The 22777-nt window shown below is 42.7% G+C and overlaps 1 protein-coding gene across 2 annotated transcripts; it reads left to right on the top strand.

Annotated features, from left to right (window-relative positions):
- Positions 1 to 666: 666 nt before the first annotated feature.
- On the top strand, positions 667 to 22107 carry LOC114042381 (zinc finger protein 260-like). Of its 2 annotated transcripts, XM_027861066.1 has the most exons (6): positions 667 to 715; positions 8604 to 8793; positions 12997 to 13091; positions 14945 to 15071; positions 15641 to 15724; positions 18008 to 22107. In XM_027861066.1, the coding sequence occupies exons 2-6, from the start codon at positions 8763 to 8765 to the stop codon at positions 19912 to 19914; spliced, it is 2244 nt and encodes a 747-aa protein (XP_027716867.1). In that variant the 5' UTR covers positions 667 to 715; positions 8604 to 8762; the 3' UTR covers positions 19915 to 22107. The 2 variants fall into 2 exon arrangements, with proteins under 2 accessions (XP_027716867.1, XP_027716866.1); XM_027861065.1 differs by lacking the exon at positions 667 to 715 and having other exon boundaries at positions 8508 to 8793.
- The last annotated feature ends 670 nt before the right edge of the window (positions 22108 to 22777 follow it).

Below are 22777 nucleotides of genomic sequence, written 5' to 3'. Positions count from 1 at the left end.
ACCTATATGCCTAGGCGCTGTCCTCCGTTTTTCCAGGGAGGGTCCTGTTTTGTCTCTGGATCCACAGCTGGTGCCTAATAAAAGCTCCCTGTTTCAGGTCACTTCTCCCATGGCCGTGAGCCCATTTCTTTAGCTGCCGACACAATAATGATTGAATGAAAGTTGAGACCCTCTCGGGAAATTCCCTTGCTTGACGGAGGGGGCAAACTGAGGCCATGTCTTGAACCCCCGCGGCGCTGCCGCATTTCACGGGACCCTGCCAGTCCCTGTTGCACTAGGAGCTCCCGGACTGCGGGGCCCATCAGTCTCTTTTTTCCTTCCTGTCTCCGCGGAAGCCCCGCAATGCGCTCCCAGCAGGTGCTCAATAGTTGCTCAATACGTGCGCAGAGCCACCGGAGCGGGAGGGAGGAAGGGGCCGGGGAATGGCGTGCCGGCGTACCCGGGAGGAGAGGGACCCCGGGCTGGGTGACGTCATCCGCTCGGCAGCGGCCCCGCCCCTTTCCTGGAGCCCGGCTGTAGGGGGTCTGCAGAACGCAGGCGCAGAACGGGGGGGGGGGGGGGGGGGGGTTACGCGCCGCTAGCTTCGCTCGAGCCGCTTTGTCCCCATGGGGGAGGGGGAAGCGGAGACCGTGCGCCTGCGCGCTCGTTGGTGCAGCCCGGGCTCCCCAGAGACCGAGACAGCTGGAGGAAGCTGCGTGGCCAAGGGCCAGCCCAGGTATGGCGGCGGGGGAATCGGCGGGATGGAGGCGCGGTGCCGGGGGAGGGGACGCAGGGAGAGCTCCATCCGGGGAGGAAGCTAGCCAGTTGTAAAGGGGTGGGGGTGGGCCAGAGACCCGTGGGGAGGGGGCGGGCGGCGGGGGAGGAGGGGGTGCCGCTAGACAGCAGGGGAGGGCGTGTGCAGGGCACAGAGGGGTCCGGCTGACTTCCAGCTGGGGGCAGCGGGGGATGGTGGGCTCGTAACCAAGGGCAACCGATGAGGGCCGGCGTGCAGGGAGCGGGGAGGCTGGGTAACCAAGGGCAACCGGAGATAGAGGCTTGTAACCAAGGGCAACAGGTGAGGGCTGGTGTGCGGTGATGGGGGAGGGAGGCCACGTAACCAAGGGAAACAGGAGCCGGCCGGCTGTAACCAAGGGCAACAGGTGAAGGAGGATTGGTCACGAGCGGGGGAGGGAGGATGAGTAACCGAGGGCAGAGGGAGAGGGCGGCTTTGCCTTGAACCCTGGCCGGCCCGCAGGAGCAGGGCAGCAGAGGCGGGTGAGCGTGCGGCGGGAGGAGGTGAGTTGGTGTGTAACCATCGCCAGCAGCTAGGGGCTGCGAGGGGGTTGGGAGGAGCCCCCCGGGGCGGCTGGCGCCCCGCTCCCAGCGGCTGACTCGTGTAAAGGGTTGCTGTAAGGAGGCTGGCGTGTAACTGGGGATGCCTGGGAAGGGCGAGTTTGCAGTGGAGGGAAGGGACCTTCTGATGTGTAAACTGTATAACCGGATGGGAGGAGCAGATTCTGTGTGCCCACTGGCTGGGGAATGCAAAAGGGGGGATGGGTTCGACGTGCCCTGGCTGGGGCTGGAGGGAGGCGAGACGGGCGTGCAGCTGGAGGGCTCAGGAGCAGGCTGGGAGTTTCACATGGTTATGCCCTGCATGGGCGTCTGTGTCCTGGGCAGGGCCCCTCTTGGGCTTTGGAAGGCTGGGCTCTGCAGTTCTGCAGGCAGGAAAGGTGCTGTAGGGACTGAGGGAAAGACCTGGGCTCCCCGTGGCTCTTTGCACACTGTTGTACCTCATCTCAGGCTCATGCTATAGGGGCCCCGTGGTCCCCAGTGACAGAGGACAGAAAGAGGCCTGATGCGAGGGGGCTGAGGGGTTCACAGTCCAGGCCCAGGCCCTACCAGCCTTCGGACCAGAGATGTGGGTGTGCCCTGGCTGTAAGCAGACAGAGCATCATGACAGACAGAAGCCCTGAGGAGGGACGGGTGGTCAAGGGAAGGGGCCTCTCTAATGACCCTCCCCGCCCACCCACCTGCTGTGTCCTCCCTCTGGCCTCCTGCTCCATGCTTATCCCAAGCCACCATCATCAGCACAGCCCCTCCGACCCGTGATCCCTGTCTTCTCTTGTTTGGGCCCCACTAGTGGTGTGATCAGCCCAGATCTCTTCAGCTGTGGCTGTTTCCTCATCTCCAAAACAAGGGAGGAAATGATCTTTGTGGCTGTTTCTTGCTCGAAATCGATTCTCCTAAAGTAAATAGAAAGCCAGGAAGACCTGGGTTCAGGTCCTCCCTCTAACACGAATTCTAGCTATGTCACCCTAAGCAAGTCACTTAACCTCAATGTTCTAGGCAGGTCATTAATGGCAGAAGGTGAAATAGAGGAAGGTTCCTCACCCTGGAGTTCTTTGTCCCGTTGAGGTCTCAGATCCAACCTCTCTCCCTCGCCATCTTCCACAATCTCTTCCCCACTCCATTCACATCCTACAATATCTCTTTCTACTTTTATTGCTTTCCCTTTATGTCCCTGAGGCCGAGCTAAGTTAAATTTTGTGTATTATATGTAGACTCCTAAAGCCGCATTTATATTTTGTCAGTCAACACACATTGTTGCTGCAAGCACCTACTATGTGCTAAGCACTGGCAGATACTTATACCTCCTCATTCCTGGAATCTGTGCCTCTCCACATGCTCACCAAGGGAGCACTGCCTTCTTGGCTTGTCGCATTACCCACTGATTCATCATGAGTTTGCCGTCCGCTAAGACCCCCAAGATCTTTTTCATTTGTCTAAAAGCAATGTCTTTCTTTATTCTGAACTTAACAAACATGTATGTTTGTCACATAGATATATGTATGCATGTGTATATATGTGTGTGTGTGTATAGGTGTAGAGATATATACATATATGTATGTATATGTATATATGTGTATGTCTTCTTTATGATCAAACAAGAGAGAAAATGTACCTATCCTCTCTATAGAAGAGGTAAAATGGATAATTTTGATTATATGAAATTAAAGTTTTTTCACAAACAAAACCAATGCAGCCAAAAGTAGAAGGAAAGCAGGAAACTGGAAAATAAAATTTATAGCATATATGTATATGTACATATGTATATTGTACATGTATGTATATAAAGCCAATGTGTACCTATATTGCACATACCCATGCATGTATGCACATGTGTGTATATATGTGTTACATATATAGATACATACATGTACACATATATATGTAAAAATATAGAGGATTGTACATGAAATTATGGATCAGCTTGTTTTTCTTCCCAAATGTGTAAATAATACGTAATTTTTTTTTTTGCTTAAAATAGATTTTATTGGTATTGTTTTTAATATGGCTTAGATTTCCTCTTGGATCACTTCCCCTCTTCCCCCCTCCCAGAGAGCCATCCCATATAACAAATAATTTCTTTAAAAGAGAAAGAGAAAAAAATCAGCTAAATCAATTAATTCATTGACAAAAATATGAAAATAAAGACAGTGCTCCACATCTGTGGACCTCCCACCACTGCAGAGAAGTTAGGAGAGGTATCTTCTCCCGTCTCTTCCCTGGGGGTCATGTTTGTTCCCTGTAATCCTGCACCGTTCATTCCTTATTTTGAGGTGTAGGTTCTTTCCGTTAACATTGTTGTCGTCACTGTGTATATTACTGTCTTGGGTCCACTTACTTCATCAGTCCGTGTGAGCCTTCCATGCTTCTCTATATTCACCACAGTTACTGTTGTTTACAAGACAGTAATATTCCATTATGTTCTCATTTGTCTGTTTGTAAACATTCATTTTTAAAATTTTGGGTTCCAAATTGTCTCCCTTCTTCCAGGCCCCCTCCTATCCACTGAGAAGGGGCAGGCAATAGAATACATGTGAAGTCACGTAAAACACATTTCCATATTAGCCTTGTTGTTTAAAAAAAAGGCAAGAAAAACAAAGTTTTAAAATATGCTTCAGTCTGCACTGTGTTCATCCATTCTCTCTCTGAATGTGCATAGTATTTTTCATTGTGAGTCCTTTGGAATTGTCTTAGATCATTGTGCTGAGAAGAGTAACTAAGGCTTTCACAGATGATAATTATTATAGGATTGTTGTTACTGTGTACCATGCTTTCCTGGTTCTGCTCACTTCACTTTGCATCAGTTCATGTAAGTCTTTCCAGGTTTTTCTGAAACCTCTCACCATTTCTTATAGCATAATAGTATTCCATCACAATCGTATACCATAACCTGTTTAGCCGTTCCTCAATTGGTGGACGTTCCCTCAATTTCCAATTTTTTGCCACCACAAAAAGAACTGCTATAAATATTTTTGGGTATGTAAGTACTTTTCCTTTTTTTTTTTTTTTGTTTCCTTGGGCTATAGACCTAATAGAGATATTTCTGGGCTAAAGGGTATGCACAGTTTTATCACCCTTTGGGCATAGTTTCATACTGCTCCCCAGAATGGTTGGACCAGTTCACAACTCTACCAGCAGTGCATTAGAGTCCATATTTTTACACATTTCCTCCAGCATGTGTCATTTTCCATTCCTGTCATGTTAGCAATCTAGATAGGTGTGAGGTGGTACCTCAGAGTTGTTTTAATACGAATTTCTCTAATCATTAGTAATTTAGAGCATTTTTTCATAGAACTATTGATAGCTCTGATTTCTTCTTCTGCAAACTACTTGTTCATATCCTTTGACCATTTATCAATTGAAAATGGCTCTTATTTTTATAAATTTGGATCAGTTCTATATATATTTGAGGAATGAGACTTTTATCAGATAAACTTGCTATAAATTTTATTTCTCAGTTTCCTGTTTTCCTTCTACTTTTGGCTGCCTTCATTTGTTTGCGCAAAAGCTTTTTAACTTCATGTAACCAAAATTATCCATTTTACCTCTATAAAGAGGATAGGTAGATCTTCCCATCTCTTGTTTGGCCATAAACTCTTCCCTTATCCATTGATCTGATAGGTAATTTTCCTGCGCTCCCCTGATTTAATTATGGTATCACCTTAGGGCAGTATGTGGTCTGAGATGTTGGTCTATGCCTAGTTTCTGCCAGACTGCTTTACAGTTTTCCTAGCAGTTTTTGTAAAATCATGAGTTCTGGCCCACAAAGTTGGATCTTTGAGGTTATCCAGCCCCAAAGATAAGTATGGTCATTGTGTACCTAATCAATTCCACTAATCAGCAACTCTTGTTTCTTATCCAATATCATATTGTTTTGATGATTAGTGCTTTAAAATGTAGTTTTAAATCTGATACTGCTAAGCCACTTTCCTTCACTTTTTTCCCCAGTGATTCCTTTGATATTTTTGTCTATTTGTTCTTTCAGATGAATTTTGTTACTATTTTTTCTAGCTTTACAAAATAATTCTTTGGTAGTTTGAGTGGTATTATACTCAATAAGTAAATTAATTTCAGTGGAATCATCATTTTTATTATATTGGCTCAGCCTATCTATGAGCAGTTAATATTTCTCCAATTGTTTAGATATGTATTTGTGTGAAAAGTGTTTTGTAATTGTGTTCCTATATTTCCTGTGCATGTCTTGGAAGGTTGACTCCAGAATATTTTATACTATCTGCAGTTATCTTAAATGGAATTTCCCTTTTTATCTCTTCCTCCTTTGTTGGTAAAATATAGAAATGCTTATGATTCATGTGGGGTTATTTTACATCCTACAACTTTGCTAAAGTTGTTCATTGTTTCAACTAATTTTTTTAGCTGATTCCCTAAGGTTCTCTAAGTACAACAAAGATCTGCAAAGAGTCATAGTTGTGTTTCCTAGTTGCCTCTTCTTGTTCTTTAATTTCTCTTTATTGTCTTATTGCTATGGCTAGCATTTCTGGTATAATATTGAATAATAATGGTGATAATGGCCATGCTTGCTTCACCTCTAATCTTACTGGGAAGGCTTCTATTTTATTCCAATTACAGATAACACTTGCTCTTAGTTTTAGATAGATATTAATCATTTTAAGAAAAGCTCCATTTATTCCTGTGTTTTCTAGTGTTTTTCATTGAAATGAATGTTGTATTTTGTCAAAAAGCTTTTTTTTGCATCTACTGATACAATCATGCGATTTGTTATTTTTGTTATAGATACGGTCAATTATACCTATAGTTTTCCTAATATTGAACCAGGCCCGCATTCCTGGTAAGAATCCCAACCGGTTGTAGTGTGTGATCTTTGTAATACATTGCTATACTCTCCTTGCTGGTATTTTATTTAAATTTTTTGCATCAATTCTCATTAGGTAAATTGGCCTATAGTTTTCTTTCTCTGTTTTTGTTCTCCCTGGTTTAGGCATCAAAACCGTATTTGTGTAATCAAAGGCATTCAGTAGGAGTCCTTCTTTATCTGTTTTTTCAAATAGTTTATGTAGTATTAGAATTAATTATTCCTTGAATGTTTGGTTGAATTCACTTGTTAATCCATCTGGTCCTGGAGATTTTTTCTTAGGGAGCTCATTTATGACTTGTTCGATTTCTTTTTTTTAACATAGGGTTCTTTAAGTATTCTATTTTTCTGTTAATCTGGGAAGTTTATATTTTTGTAAATATTCACTGATTTTGCTTAGCTTGTCAGTTTTATTGGCATATAATTGGGCAAAATAACTCCAAATAATTGCTATTATTTCATCTTTGTTGGAAATGCATTCACTTGCTTCATTTTTGATACTGGTAATTTTGTTTTCTTTTTTAATCAAATTAACCAATAGTTTATCTATTTCATTGTTTTTTTTAACAACACACCCATTCGTTTTATTTATTAGTTCAATGGCGGTTTGCTTTTTTTACTTTGAATTTTGTTCATCTCTCCTTTGATTTTCAAAATTCTATTTCAGTGTTCAATTTGTTACTGTTGTTCAGTTTTCAGTCATATCCTTGAGATTTTTGATCTTTTGTTCTTCCACATGAACTTTGTTAATAGTTTGGGTTTTTTTTTTTTCGCTCTGTAAAGCAAACCTTTGGTAGTTTAATTGGTGTGGCATTGAGTAAGTGAATTAATTTAACTAGTATTGTCATTTTTATTATGTCGGTTCATTTGTTGTTGTTGTTCAGTCATTTTCAACCATGTCTTACCCTTCATGACCCCATTTTGGGTTTTTCTTGGCCAAGATATTGGAGTGGTTTGCCATTTCCTTGCCCAGCTCATTTTACAGATGAGGAAACTGAGGCAAACAGGGTTAAGTGACTTGCCTAGGGTCACCCAGCTACTAAGTGTCTGAGGCTAGAATTTGAACTCAAAAAAATAAGTCTTCCTGACTCCAGGCCCAGCATTCTATCCACTGCACCACCTAGCTGCCCTAGTTCAGCCTACCCGTAAGCAATTAAGATTTCTCCAATTATTTATGTCGGCCTTTATCTCTATAAAGAATGTTTTGTAGTTATACTCATATGGTTCCTAAGTGTGTCTTGCAGGTAGACTCCCGAGTATTTTATGTATTCTGTAGCTATTTCAAATCATACGACATAATTTCTTAAGCCATTGTCTTATTTGTGAGCATCCAATTTCTTCTAAGTTCTTTGTTGCTACGAAAAGAACTACTGTAATTATGTCTAGGTGGTGCAGTAGACAGAGTGCCAACCCTGGAGTCAGGAGGACCTGAATTCAAATCTGGCCTCAGACACTTAGTAGCTTTGTGACCCTGGGCAAGTCATTTAACCCTGTTTGCCTCAGTTTCCTCATCTATAAAATTAGCCGGAGAAGGAAATGGCAATCCATTCCAGTCTCTCTGCCAAGAAAACCCCAAATGACATCATGAAGAGTCAGACACAACTGACCCCCCCAAAATGATTATAATTATTATTTCCGTACATATGAGTCCTCTGCCTCTCTCTTTGATCTCTGAGGAGTAAGCCTAGTAGTGATATTGACAGGCCAAAGGATAGGTACAGTTTGATGCCTCTTTAGGCTTAGTTCCACATTGTTTCCCAGAATGGCTGGACCGTTTCACAGCTCCACCGGTAAGTGGAGCCTAAGGTACAGATGTGCCTATTTTTCCTCCGTCTCTCCCACGGAGTCATTTTCATTCTGTCTCCTTAGTCAGTCTGGTGGATGGAAGGGAGGCCTCGGCATCTGCAGCAGCACTACACGGGTGCCCAGACAGTCCTCGGAGGGCACACTGGGCCCCTCCCTTGCCGAGACGTTTTCAGTGGCTTCCCGCTGCCTCCCGGCCACCACACGAACTCGTGGGCCCGGCCTCCACTGCCTCTGCCGTCTTACGGGCACACTCCTGGGCTTGTGTCACACCATTTACCCTGGTGTAGCCCGGACGCCCGCCAGACGGGGTTCCTGCCGCCAGACGGGGCTCCTGGCTATTCCCAGCACTGGGTGTTTCCCTTTCCTTCGATGCCCTGGCCCTTCATGTGCCTCACGAGTGTTGAATCTTCCTTGAAGGTTCAGCTGTGTCGCCGCCTCCTCCATGAAGGCTTCCCAGCTCCCCCGGTTGTCATCGCTTTCTCCTACACTAAGTTATTTTACTTCTTGTGTACGTGTGGTCTCACACCCTCCTCCTCCTCTCTCCCAGTAGAATGTAAGCTTCCTGAGGACAAGAAACGCTTTTGTGTATGGCCTGATAAATGGTTACTGAATCGAGTGATTTTGGTTTGGCCCCCAGACTCCGGTTCTGCAGGAAAGTGAAGGGAGAACTCTGAGAGAAGTCTTCCAGCCCGTGTCCTGACCCGGTCAGAGCCAGGAGAGAGCAGATCTTGGAGCTGCCTGTGGGCCAGTGGTCCCTGATTCTCCCGCCCCTGGGGAAAGTGAGAGCATCAAGAAGATGTCGGGGAGGAAGGCGCCCAAGGAGAAAGGTGAGAATGCTGGGTCTCATCTCCGTCTCCACAGGGTTGGAGAGACGAGAACAGAGAAACCTCAGGAGGAACAAGGCCGTCTCCTGAGAGGGAGTCTCATTCCCTCAGCAGCCTGGTCATGTCCTTTGAGCTGGCCAGCCTTCTTCCCAAAAAGTGGTACCAGAATGGAGCATCGGTAGCAGGGTGATGACTTCCCTTCTGGGCCCCATGCGGCCTTCCTGGGAGGAGCTCTTCAGCTACCGTGCCTCACTGTTGCCTCCTGTCGACCTAGCCACCTAGTAAAACATTAGAGTCCTGGACCTGGGTCTGAGAGGCCTGAGTTCAAATCCATCCTCAGATACTTAGTAGTTGTTGATACTGGGCAAGTCGCTTAACCTGCCTTAGTTTCCCCAGATGTAAAGTGGGGAAAATAATAGTACCTACTTCCCAGTGTTATTGTGAGACTAAGATGAGTTAATATTTGTAAAATGCTTTGCAAATCTTAAAAGTATTAATATTATTAATAACAATTATAATAATATATATAATAATTGAGTAACTTATTAAAACCGTCAGGTTGCCTTCACATGCAGTATTTAATGAAGCACTTGGGTGATTGTCCTTATTAAATTACATCTTGGGATAGTCAGTCGATTAAGGTTGTGGGAAACAAGAAGGCATAGTGGCATGTTTGCTGGATTTCAAGTCAGAAGAGACTTGAGTTCAAATCTTGCTTCAGACATTTAATTAGCTGCATGACCGTGGGCACGTCACTTAATTTCTCTAATGCCAGTTTCCATCCAAAAATATAATCCTTAGAGTATCTACCTCATAGAGTTATTAAAATCAAATGAGATAACGTGTGAAAAGTGTTTTCACACACCAGTAAGTGCTAATAAATGCTAGCTGTTTTTCTCTTTTAGGTCTTGAGTCTTAAAAGTTCAGCATAATAATTTAGCCATTTATATTTCCATGTTTGCCTGTAATAAAAATGTAGACAGCGAGGAGGTACAATGCACAGAATGCACAGTCAGCCTTCTTGAGTTCTGATCGATCATCGCATTGATCAGTGTTCTGAAGTCTTGCAGAGTTGTTTGTCTTTATCAGATTGTTGTGATGGTATAAATCATTCTGCTCACCGCCCCCTGTATCAGTTCATACAAGTCTTCCCGAGCTTCTCTGACACCACTGTCTTCATCATCTCTTAGAGCACAACACTGTTCCGTGATACTTATACACCATGACTCGCTCAGCCATTCCCAAATTGATGGGCATTCCCTCACTTCTTAGTTCCTTGCCGTTACAAAAGAGCTGCTTTAAATATTTTTTGTACATATGGGTCCTTTCCCCCTGTCCTTGGTCTCTTTGTCATACAGAAGGAAACTTGTTAGTGAGTCATACCTGGTTGAGGAGAGGAGAGGAGGTGTAGAATAAGTCTGCGGCTACATTTTGTCATATTGGAGACCTGCTATCAGCATGGCCTTTTCTGGCCTTTCTAAATGATCTCATTTTGGATACGTGAGCTCCATTCTTACTGCCTGAGTCTCCCTTCAATTCTGTAGGGTCTGCCTTTACTCCATTCACCTATTCCCCATAAGCAAGAGGGTACTGGGGAATCTTTCATGAAGATGGCACCAACATTTTCTGGGGAATCTTTCATGAAGATGGCACCAACATTTTCTGGGGAATCTTTCATGAAGACGGCACCGACATTTTCTGTCATCTCCTATCCCAGAACCACCCTATTGCCTCTACACAGTGGATATACATTAGGGGATAAAAGGTCTCCCTAGCTCACTCAATGAGTGTGAATGTTGGGTGTCTTTGATGGTGATTCTACATATCCCATTCCAACTCTGCTGCATATAAAAACATGCTATCTATTTCCAGGAGGAGAGGAAAGCGCATAGTACTGTTACCAGTGATTATCAGCTTTGTTCTTGGAAACCTTTCCCTCCGAAAGCTTTCTGCTGTCTTGTCCTGAAATCATCTCAATGGTACAGTTGGCCTGTCACTTGTTGAGAATGGCTTAGAGGGGCAGCGAGGTGGCGCCCTGGATAGAGCACCGGCCCTGAAGTCAGGAGGACCTGAGTTCAAATCTCAGGCCAAATACTTGACATTTACTAGCTGTGTGACCCTGGGCAAGTCACTTAACCCCAATTGCCTAAAAATTAAAATTAAAAAAAAAAGAAAGAGAATGGCTTATAGCAGTTATCACAACTATCTGGTACTGACTAAGAAACAATGGTGGATCAGAATTAGGTGTACATAAATGAGTATAATGACCTTATGTTTGATAAACATAAAGATCTAAGCTTAAAGATCTAAGCTTTTGGGATAAGAACTCACTATTTGGTAATAATTGATGGGAAAACTGGAAAGCCATCTGGCACAAATTAGGTATAGACCACTATCTTACACCATTTACTAAGTAAGATACTGTCAAAATTGGTACATGAGGTAGACATAAAGGGAAATGTCATAAGTAAATTAGAGAAGCATGAAACATATTACCTATAAGATTAGTAGATAGGAAAATAATTTATGAATAAATAAGAGATAAAGGGCATTGAGGAATGTAAAATGGATAATTTTGATTACGTTAAACGCTGTTGTATAAATAAAACCAATGTAGCCAAGATTAAAAGAAAAACAGAAAATTAGGTGAAAAAAATTTTATAACCAGTTTCTTAGTTAAAAGCCTCATATCTCAAATATATGGAGAACTGAGTCAGATTTAGAAGAATATGAGTCATTCCTTAGCTGTCCTCGGCATTACAATGATCCAAGACAATCCTAAAGGACTCATGATGAAAACTGCTATCCATCTCCAGAGAAAGAGCTGATGGAGTTGGAATACAGATTGAAGCATACTATTTTTCACTTTCCTTCTTTTTTCTTTTCTTTCTTTCTCTCTCTCTCTCTTCCTCTCTCTCTCTCTCTCTCTTTCTCTTGTTTTTTTCCACAAATGACTAATATGGAAATGTTCTACATGATTACACATGTATAACCTATATTAGATCACTTACTGTCTCGGGGAGGGAGGGATAGAATTTGGAGCTCAAAACTTAACAACAGATGTTTAAAATTGTTTTACATGTAACGGGGGAAAATAAGATATTAAAAAAAAGAATATGAGTCATTCCCCACTAGATAATGGTCAGAAGATATGGACAGGCAATCTTTGGAAGAAGAAATCAAAGCTATATGTAGTCATATGTAGTCATATGAAAAAATGCTATGTATCATTATTGATTGGGGAGAAATACAAATTTAAATAGCATGGAAATATCATCTTATACCTATCAGATTGGCTGAAATGATAGAAGGGGAAAATGAAAATGTTGGAGGGGATGTGGAAGAGTTGGGACACTAATACACTGTTGGTGGAACTGTGAACTGATCCTGCCATTTTAGAGAGCAATTTGGAATTATACCCAAGGAGTTATAAAACAGTGTCTGCCCTTTGGCCCAGCAATATCATTATTACGTCTATTTCCCAAGATGATCAGGGAAAAGGAAAAGAACCTATGGGTTCTAAAATGTTTATAGCAGCTCTTTTTGTGGTGGCGATAATTGGAAATTGTGGGGAAGCCCATCAATTGGGGAACGGCTGAGCAAGTTGTGATTGTGTTGTGTGATTGTGATGGAATACTACTGTACTGTAAGAAAATGATGAACAGGTTGATTTTAGAAAATCATAGAAAGACTTATATGAAATAATGCAGAGTAAAATGAGCAGAACCAAGAGAACATTGTGCACAGCAAAAGCAATATTGTTCCAAGAGTAATCGTGAATGACTGAGCTGTTCTGAGTGATATGAACCTTCACATCAACCGTGAAGGACTTAAGGAAAGTGCCGTGCACCTCCAGAGAAGGGACGGATCTATGGTAGTATGTATTGTGCGGTTCCCCATATGTATCTATATGAAATGTTGGCCTTCCCTAATGAAGGGTTGGGAGGGAGGGAGACAACTCAGAACTCAAAATGTAACAGATAAATACATCAGACTGTACGGGGAAGAGAAGGTGCCCACCTGCACCGGTAGAAGGAGTTTCTCACACTGGAATGCCCCATGCCAATGCAGTCTCAGGTCCAGTCCCTTTCCCTTTAGATTCTCTAGGGGAATCACCCCCAGTCAGTGTGCAGGGATCTGTGACCTGGTGAGTCCGCCACTTGAAAGAAGGGATTGTTTCCCCATGATTCTTTTTCCTATTCCTAGCTCCACCTTCTGGAGACCAGAACATGAAGGAGGATCATAAGAGAAGAGGTCACAAGAGAAGAGCAGCTGCTGCAGTCCGCTTGGCCAGAATTCAGGTGAGTGGGGCTCATTTTCCCTCCTGGCGTTCCCAGGCATCATTCGGGGAATGGGCTTCTCGCTCTCCTTTGTCTCTGCTCTAGACCAGTTCCATCCAGAGCCCTGCACTCCCACTGTTCTCATCCAGGAGCCATGGCTTGTTCTGGTAAATGGTGCCGAGTTCCCAGAGTTTCTCGGTCACTGAAGCTCTGGACAGGGCATTAAAAGTCTTCTGGACCAGCCATTTTGTGTTGATTTTGTCTCTGTCTCATATTTCCTTATCAGGGAACGTGGTCTGTGCCCATGTCCCTCCCCGCTCCCCCTTCCAGGAGAATGTAAGTGCCTGAAGACAAGCGCTGTCTCCCTGTGGTAGCTGCATCTTTAGTGCCTGACACATAGCAGGGGCTTTGCAGATGTCTGATGGACGGGTTGCTGGTGAGAATCAGAATCCAGACAGCGGTTGCCTTCATCGCTGGTCCCTTCCCCTTTCGAAGGTTGGAATTACGATGAAAGCAAGTGAAGAGGTTGTCGGCTTCTCCGCTTTGGCAAAGGAGGAGCTTCTTTCTGGCCGGGATCTGAGGGATCTGAGTGGCTCACGAGCCTTCTTTTGGAGAAAGCCCCGGGGCTCTTCCCACTGGCCACACATTCTTTCTCATTCCCAGCTCCCTACTTATGTAAGGATTCCCTCTGCCTCCTCAGCATCCTTCTCTTCTTTGTTGGCACATTGAAGCCTTACTCCCATCTTGCAAAAGAAGACTTCGTTCTCTGGTAATCCAGACTGTGAAGAGGCTCTGGGGTACTTGACCCTGTCTTTTAGGAGAGAGATCAGCCTGAGAAGGGCAGTCTGTCATTCAGCTGTGGCAGCTTTAAACACAAGCAATGCGCACCCCATACTGGTCACTGTCACGTTCTCTCTGCACTCCAGGCTTGCTGGCGTTAGATTTTCCGTCCTTTTCTCCTCCATGCTAGTGGTGCCCATAGAGAATGGCAGGGGAAGATTCCGTGTGAGGACCTGCCCCTCCAGAATTGTTACTGCCTTTCTCAACTCGTTTAGAGCCTTATCTACTTTTTAAGTGACTCTGCCCAAAACAAGATTGGCATAGTTCTAACCAGTTTGCCACAGATCATTACATTTTCGGCATGAGCACCCACACCTTAGAAATCCCTAGTCACTACAAACTAGGGCATGATTTTGTTTGGTCGATTGTCTAGACTTGAGAAAAGTGTTCATAACGTAGATTAAATTTAAGAGCGCGTGCATAATTTTTTTTTCTTTGGAGAGTCATTTACCACAATACTCCAGTTTTGTTCTATAAAAATTGCTTGAGCTCAGGAATGCAGGAGAAGGGAGTAAAGTCATGACCGGATGGAAGGCCTGTTGTCTTTATGCTAATAATAATGATGATGATGATAAGGATATCTGAAATTTATATAAGACCCATAAGGTTTATGAAAAGGATTCACATCCATTATCTCATTTGAGCCTTACAACACCCCTGGCGAGAAGAATGAGTGTTATTTTAATTAAAGCTAATAAACAATATTTGTATTTGAGTATAGTTGTTAGTCTAGCTTTATTATAAGCTGTATCTTGTCTATGTTAATTATACACTTTGGAGGTTTCAGTAGAGTACTTGTTTCCCTTGGGTATATTTTGGGAGGTTGAGCTTACTCAGCAAAATAAAGCTCTTGACACGCAGGCCTAAAGTGGGCCCCCTTGTCCTTATGTTCTCAGTGGTTGTTTGACATCGATAACTCAGAAGCCTTCCTTGGTGGGATGACTGTTCTCTCTCCCTCCTACCAACTTTGTGTCCTCTGTGGCTCCTGTGAATGAATGGTTCCCAAGTGATCAGGAATGTGCCTGATGTTTCAGGGATTGGTGACCTTCGAAGATGTGTCTGTGGACTTCTCCCGGTCTGAGTGGAAACAGCTGAAACCTGCTCAGAGGGACCTGTACAAGGATGTGATGCTGGAGAACTACAAGAACCTGGTCTCCCTGGGTACGGAGCACTCTCTCCTGGGACTCAGAATCTGTCTGCCTTTGGGATGGATGTCTTTATATCCTTGTTTCCTAAGAGCTGGGGTTGGAGGCTGAGGGAGGGGGGAAGGTCTGAGTCTTGGCTTGATGTGCAGGGTGAGTCAAGAATCCATATAATAATGGAGGGAGATGCCTACATACTTCAGAGCCCAAACCCAAGATGTCTGATCCCTGTTCACAGGAGAAACATCTCTGCCTTGCTGGAGCCATACCTTCAGCTCAAAATATCTCCCCTAAAGTTTCAGGGCAGCTTCCTGAAAACATTAAAAGCACCCTCCATCCCCACCAGGAAGGAGTGAGTTAAAATGAACTGCTTTTCCTTCAGCCCCAGTCAACCCTGTGGCCCACCCCCTTCCTCCCAGACCAGACTTCCTGGGAATGTGGTCTGGAGTATTCTCCAGGCTGGGTCTTCTGTGTCCCCCTTTAAGCTTCCTAGTTCGCCCTCATGTTACTGCAGAAAAGAAGGCAGGCTTTGAATGCTGAGATGACTCTCTTTCTCCATAATCTTTCCATTTATTTCCCTACAAACAGGGCTTCAATCTTTTAAACCAGAAGTGATCTCCCGGCTGGAGCAAGGAGAAGTGCCATGTATTCCAGCAGGACATATCCCAAAAGGTGGGTGAGAGAGTGAGCCGAGACTGGATAAACACTGTGCACACCCTTTGACTCAGCAATCCCGCCCCAGATCTGTACCCAAAGAGATCAAAGGAAAAGGAAAAGGACCTATATGTACAAAATATTTATAGCAGCTCTTTAACGGTGGCAAAGAATTGGAAATTGAGGGGATGCTCATCAGGCAGGGAATGGGAGAACAAGTTGTGGTGTATGGGTGTGATGGAATACTATTGTGCTATAAGGAATGACGAGAGGGATGGTTTCAGAAAAACCTGGGAAGATTCACGTGAACTGATGCAAGGGGAAGTGAGCCTATGTGGGAGAACATTGTACATAGTAACAGCAAGATTGGAACAATGATCAATTTTGAAAGACTTGGCTACTTTGATCAATATAATGATCCTTGATTCTGAGTTCTAAAATTCTGAAGGATTTATGATGAAAAATGCTATCTACCTCCAGAGACAGAACTGATTAGCTCTGAATGCAAACAAGTATAATTTTCTCACTTTTTAATTTTTCTTGCTTTTTTGGGACATAGCTCTTAGGGAAATATGTTTTGCATGATTTCATACATATAATACATTGCTTGCCTTCTCAGTGGGTGGGGGAGGGACTTCAGGGAGGAAGAAAATTTGGAACTCAGAATTAAAAAAAAAATAAAAAGGGATGTTGAAAATAAATACATAATAAATTAAGGGGAAGAAAACGCTTGGGCAAACACAAGTTCTTGCGAGCAGCAGCCCAGCCAGGTGTTAGCACCTGGAGATAACCTGCCAGGTAGTGCTCCTTAAAGATGCAAGGGCTCTGGAGAAAGCCAAAGGCGGTCGAGCATGAGGGCCTTCATAGAGCCTCCAACCAATTGCTTCCTTGGTATCTCTCACTTCTTGTTTATCTCCAGGCCCCAAGAAAGGGGGGTTCATTCTTTTTCTCACACTTGTCACTCCAGTTGTACTCTGCACGCTCTTTCCTTCCTGTTCCATAGAGGCAGCTAGGTGGTGAAGTGGATAGAGCTCTGGGCCTAGAGTCAGGAAGACCAGAGTTCAAATCTAGCCTCAGACACTCACTAGCTCTGTGACCCTGAACAAACCATGTAACCTATGTTGCCTCAGTTTCCTCAACTGTATAATGGGAATAGTAATAGCACATACCTCCCAGGGTTGTTGTGAGGATCAAATGAGATAGTATTTATAAAAAGCACTTAGCACAGTTTCTGCCCCATAGTGGGCACGATATAATTACTTGTTTCCTTCATTTTCCTTGTCCTTTTCCCTTTTTTGTTGTTGTTCAGTCGTTTCAGTCACATCCAACTCTTTGTGACCCTGTTTGGGGTTTTCTTGGTAAAGATACTGGAATGTTTTGCCATTTCCTTCTCTAGCTTATTTTACACATGAGGAAACTGAAGAAAACAGGGTTAAGTGACCTGCTCAAGGTCACACAGCTGGGAATTGTCTGAGGCTAGATTCAAACTCAGGTCTTCCTGACTGCAGGCCTGGAATTCTATCCACTGTGCCCCCTAGCTGCCCTTTTTCCTTTCCTTATCCTCAATCGTCATCTCAGAATTTGGGTTGGAAAGGAACCATGGGGTCTTCAGGTCTCCTGAGTCATCCAACATCAGCTTGGAGACCCCCCAGGGAAAGGGAACCCACTCCCTTCCCAGGTGACTCATTCTACTTTACATTGGGCAAGGCACTACAGATTTATGTATGGGCCCTCACTGCTGCCAGGCAATCCTTCTACGTCTCCTTTATCAGTTCGCTGTCCCACTATCCATGGCAGCTCTTCCAAACCTTTTCATCCTTCCTCATACTTCCCAGGGCTCCCCTTTCCTCTGCCTTCAGCTGAGAACCTTGCCTTATATTTTCGAGAAAAAACCAAGGTTCTTCTCTGTGAGCTCCCTCCTCTCCCCTCATCCTCTTCTCTTACCACTCAGATGTCTTCTGCTCCTCTCTCCTACTTCAACCCTGTCTCATATGATGAAGTGGCCTTACTCCTTACCAAGGCTAATCTGCTTATCCAAGTGATCCCATTCCATCCCATCTCCTCCAATAGATTGCCCCTTCCCTCTGTCATCCCTACTCTTTCATTTATTTTTAATCTTTCCCTCTCTACTGGCTCATTCCCTACTGCCTACAACCAAGTCCTTTTCATTTATCCAATATCCAGATTGTGCATCATTTTCCTTGATGAAAGAGACAGACTCTATAATATACTATAAAGCATTTCCCTTTCTCCCACCATAGCAAACAGTCCATATTCATGCTTTTTTGGATTTTTTTTCAGATTCCCTTCATCACAAGACTATCTGTGGGACCAAGAAGTCAACTGCAAAGCAGGATCTCTGTGTAAGAGAATCCTCTAAGAGAAAATGCACAAAAGATAATTCACAGGATTCAAAACTTAGAAAAGTTTCAGGAGGCAATAGCAAGCCAGAGATACAGAAGGAAAAACTGGAAAAACAATCCAAGAAGGAAGCACTCAATCACAGCAAAACTTCCAGTGAACCAAAGGCCCATAACTGCAATACATTTGAGCGAAAATGTAGCCCAGTGTCATCACCTACTTCACAACAGTCAGTTCCAGTGGAAAGAACTGTCCATAAATGTGATATATCTAGAGAGAACTTCTTCAGACAGCTTTCAGAACTAATTAAACATAGTAAAATTTCCTTTGGGAAGAATATTTGTAAGTATAATAATGATAAGCAAACTTTCAGTAACCACACGGATTCTCCTCAAAACCATGAGAGATGTAATGGAGAAAAACTTGGCAAGGATAATAAATGTAGGAAGGATGACATGCCTAGGAAACCCCATACTGAACATCAGAGAAGCTATACTAAAGACAAACGCAATAGATGTAACGAATGTGGGAAAACCTTCACACGAAGCACAGGACTTTCTGAACATAAGAAAATTCATAATGGAGAGAAACCCTTTGAGTGTGATGAATGCGGGAGAGCCTTCACAGCACAGGGAAGACTTAATGAACATCAGAAAGTTCATACAGGAACGAAGCCTTATAAATGCCATGAATGTGGGAAAGGCTTCACTGGAAGAGGGCGGCTTAATGAACACCAGAAAGTTCATACAGGAGACAAGCCCTATGAATGTAATGAATGTGGAAAGGCCTTCATACAGAAGGGTACACTTCTTGAACATCAGAATGTTCATACTGGAGAGAAACCCTATGAATGTAAACAATGTGGGAAAGCCTTCAGACAGAGGGGACAACTTCGTGAACATCAAAAAATTCATACTGGAGAGAAACCTTATAAATGCCATGAATGTGGGAAAGCTTTCTCAGGAAAGGGACGACTTACTGATCATAAGAAAATTCATTCAGCAGATAAACCCCACAAATGTAGTGAATGTGGGAAAGGTTTCATCCAAAAGTCACACCTTATTGACCATCAAAAAGTTCATACAGGAGAGAAACCCTATAAATGTAATCAGTGTGGGAAAGCTTTTATAAAGAAGGCACTACTTAACGGACATCAGAAAATTCATACTGGAGTGAAACCCTATGAATGTGATCATTGTGGGAAAGCCTTCACACTGAAAGGACGACTTAATGACCATCTGAAAATTCATACTGGAGAGAGACCCTACGAATGTGATCAGTGTGGGAAAGGTTTCATAGTGAAGGCACGGCTTACTGAGCATTTGAAGATTCATACTGGTGAGAAACCTCATAAATGTGCTGAATGTGGGAAATCCTTCACACAAAGTGGACAACTTACTGAACATCTGAGAATTCATTCTGGTTTAAAACCTTTCAAATGTAGTCACTGTGGGAAAGCCTTCACACATAAGGGACGACTTGGTGAACATGAGAAAATTCATACTGGAGAGAAACCCTATGAATGTAGTCAGTGTGGCAAAGCCTTCACACAAAGTGGACAGCTTAATGAACATATGAAAATTCATACTGGAGAGAAACCCTATGAATGCAAGCAGTGTGGGAAAGCCTTTACACGGAAGGAAAGACTTAGTGAGCATCAGAGAATTCATACTGGAGTGATACCCTATGAATGTAGTGAATGTGGGAAAGCCTTTACACGGAAGGAAAGACTTAGTGAACATCAGAGAATTCATACTGGAGCAAAACCCTTTGAATGCAGTGAATGTGGAAAAACCTTTAGTCGTAGGACATCCTTTTTTTATCATCAGAAGACTCATACTGCATAAAAACCTTATGAATGTAATGAATGTGGGAAAATCTTTGGTCATAGAATATCCCGTGTCATCAGAGAAATCTTACTATAAAAAACTCTGTGAGTGTAATGAATGTGGGAAATCCTACAGCAACAGCTCAAATCTTAGAAACAAAAAGTATAAAGTAGTTTATATCAAAGAATCTCCGTGAATGAGAGTATATGAAATATAATTTTATTATGAAGTTGTTCACACTAAAGAGAAACCATATGAATGTAGTGAATGTGATAAAGCATTCAGCAACAACTCAAACCTTAAGAGCCATCAAAAACCTATAGAGAAGGAAGTCTATAAATACAGTGAGTCAAAGTCATCAGCAACAACTTGAGTGCTATAAATCATCTGTGAACTCATACATTCTTACAAAAAATGAGTGTAATGAGTATGTGAAACCCTTCAAACAGATAAAATGGCTTATTAAATATCAGAAAATTCATGCTGGATAAAAACTCTATATCTGTAATGATTTCTTAATCTTGCGCTAACCTTGCATCCCTGGTGTAAATCCAACTAGAAACTAATGAGTAATTTTGGGATATATAGCTGTAATCTCTGTTAAATGTTATTTAAACATTTTGCATCAATACATTAATCTTTAGTTTTTTTCTCTGCTTTATCCCTTCCTGGTTTAGGTATCAGGACCATTTATGTCTCATAAAATGAGATTGGTAGAGTGCCTTCTTTATTATTGAGAAAAGTTTTTAAAATGCTCCTTAAATAAGTTTTTAAGAATTCACTTGCTATCCGTTTGGACCAGAAGTTTTTGTTTGGTAGCTCAATTATGGCTCATTCAACTTCAGTATGTAAGACTGGGTTATCTGGCACCCCTGTTTTTTGTTTTGGTAATATTATTAATTTATGTTTTTGTAAATGACCCACTTTCTTTAAATTTTTAGTCTTTCCAGCATCTTCATTGTGTATAGTAGTTTCTGATAATATTTTGTCTGTTCATTATAAATTCACATTGGTTATTTTCATTTTGGCCATTTGATCTCTCTCTCTCTCTCTCTCTCTCTCTCTCTCTCTCTCTCTCTGTGTGTCTCTCTCTTTCTCTCTGTCTCTCTGTCTCTCTCCCTCTCTCTCCCCCTCTTTTTCAATTTAGCTGATGGCTTAACCACTAATATTTGTCCTGACCTGTGATTTCATTAGTGTGGGAACCTGCTAATATGAAAATTCTTTCCACCAGTGCACATCAGCAAATGTTCTGTAGCTTACACTTTTAGAGTGGCTTAGGGTTTTGGAGAGGTTAAGTGACTTGTCCATGGTCATGTAACTAATATGTATCAGAGGCAAGACTTGAACCCAGGTCTTCCTGACTTAAAGTCTAGCCTTTTGTTTTAACTGCATGCCTGGTTTTACTATTCTTCCTTCTGTGGGAAACATCTGTAATTACTTCAATGGATTCTTGAATTGCATAAAATTGAGGCCATTCACCATCCTGGTTGCATTCCTCTAGATACTCTGTCATTTCTTCCTCTTTGCCCAATTGTTTGCTTTTTAGCATTACTGGACACCTCATACCATTCTTTTTTAAATTACTATTTCATCATATATAGCTGATGCTTTTTGTAGTTTCTGGTTTAAAAATTGTGTCTAGGCACTTTTCTTACTCTCTCCCTTTCTCCATTTTTAACCAAACTTCTTACTATCAAATAAGGATTTCCCCCCAAATATGTTCTTTATGACCCAAATATTGGTCCTTACTAGATGCTCTCCATCCATCATTCATGCATCTTGAATCTTGAATAATACCAAAAGTCAGATTCCATTGCCTGCTGCCATGTTAGCCAGCTAATCACTGTCCATATTCTCCTTTCTCTGTCATTGCGGTCTTCATTTGGAAGTAGTGAAGCAAACATTTAATCAAATTTACCATACATTTATTAAGCACGTACAAGGTTCAAGGCATTATTTTAGGGGCTGGTGATACAAAGATAAATATGTGGTTGGTTCCGCATTCAAAGAGACTGCACTCCAATGGGGAAAGGTTGGGTATACCAGTAACTATGATAAAAGGGCAAACTGCATGTACAAATGAAAGGTCTAGGCAAAATACTAAGACAGCTTGAAGGAGACAGATCACTTTCATCTGGATGATAAGAGATAATCAGAGAAGGCTTTTTCTAGGGGCAGCTAGGTGGGGTAGGGCAGTGGATAAAGTGCTGAGTCTGAAGGCAGGAAGATCTGAATTCAAATCTTGTCTGAGACACTATCTGCGTGACCATGGACAAGTCATTCAACTTGTCTGCCTCAGTTTCCTCAACTGTAAAATGGGGATCATAATAGTACCTACCTCACAGGGTTGTTGTGAGGATCACGTGAGATTATATTTGTAAAGTGCTTTGCAAACATTATAATGCTATATAAATGCTAGCTATTATTATGCTTCATAGAGGAGGTGGTATCTGAATTGAACCTTGAAGGAAAGTTGTACTTAAACAGGTGGACATAGTGGGGGACAAGGAACAAGTTCATTTCGTGGATGAGAATTGTGGGGGTCAAGTCATGGAGATGCAAAAATACAAAACAAGAATGGGGCCTGAAACTCAATTCCATTTGGTGGAGATATGGGACACAAAAAGGGGAACAGGATAAAATAGGACTGGACAAGCAAGTGGGAAGCCTATTGTAAGTGACCTCGAATGCCAGAATCGATGAGTCAGCAAATAGTGAGCAATCACTGAATGCTTTTGAGTAAAAGGTAGAGCAGCCCTGTTCATGATTTGTGCAGCAAGGCTGAAGATTATTTGGAGAGGAGATAGCCAAGACAATGTCGTAGTACTCTAACAAAGAAATCAAGTGCTATAATGAGGTCACTTGGGCAGAACTCACAGCA

This window comes from Vombatus ursinus, unplaced genomic scaffold, assembly GCF_900497805.2.
Source record: "Vombatus ursinus unplaced genomic scaffold, bare-nosed wombat genome assembly UNPS02014417.1, whole genome shotgun sequence".
Lineage (NCBI taxonomy): Eukaryota > Metazoa > Chordata > Mammalia > Diprotodontia > Vombatidae > Vombatus > Vombatus ursinus.
The sequence above is the reverse complement of the archived record's forward strand: the minus strand, read 5'-3'. Positions and strand labels throughout refer to the sequence as shown.

Excerpts from the sequence above, each read along its gene's own strand:
- LOC114042381 (XM_027861066.1), top strand. The coding sequence starts at position 8,763 with ATGTCGGGGAGGAAGGCGCCCAAGGAGAAAG. Across the intron at positions 13,092-14,944 it reads TCCGCTTGGCCAGAATTCAG|GGATTGGTGACCTTCGAAGA; the intron begins GTGAGTGGGGCT and ends CTGATGTTTCAG. Across the intron at positions 15,725-18,007 it reads AGCAGGACATATCCCAAAAG|ATTCCCTTCATCACAAGACT; the intron begins GTGGGTGAGAGA and ends ATTTTTTTTCAG.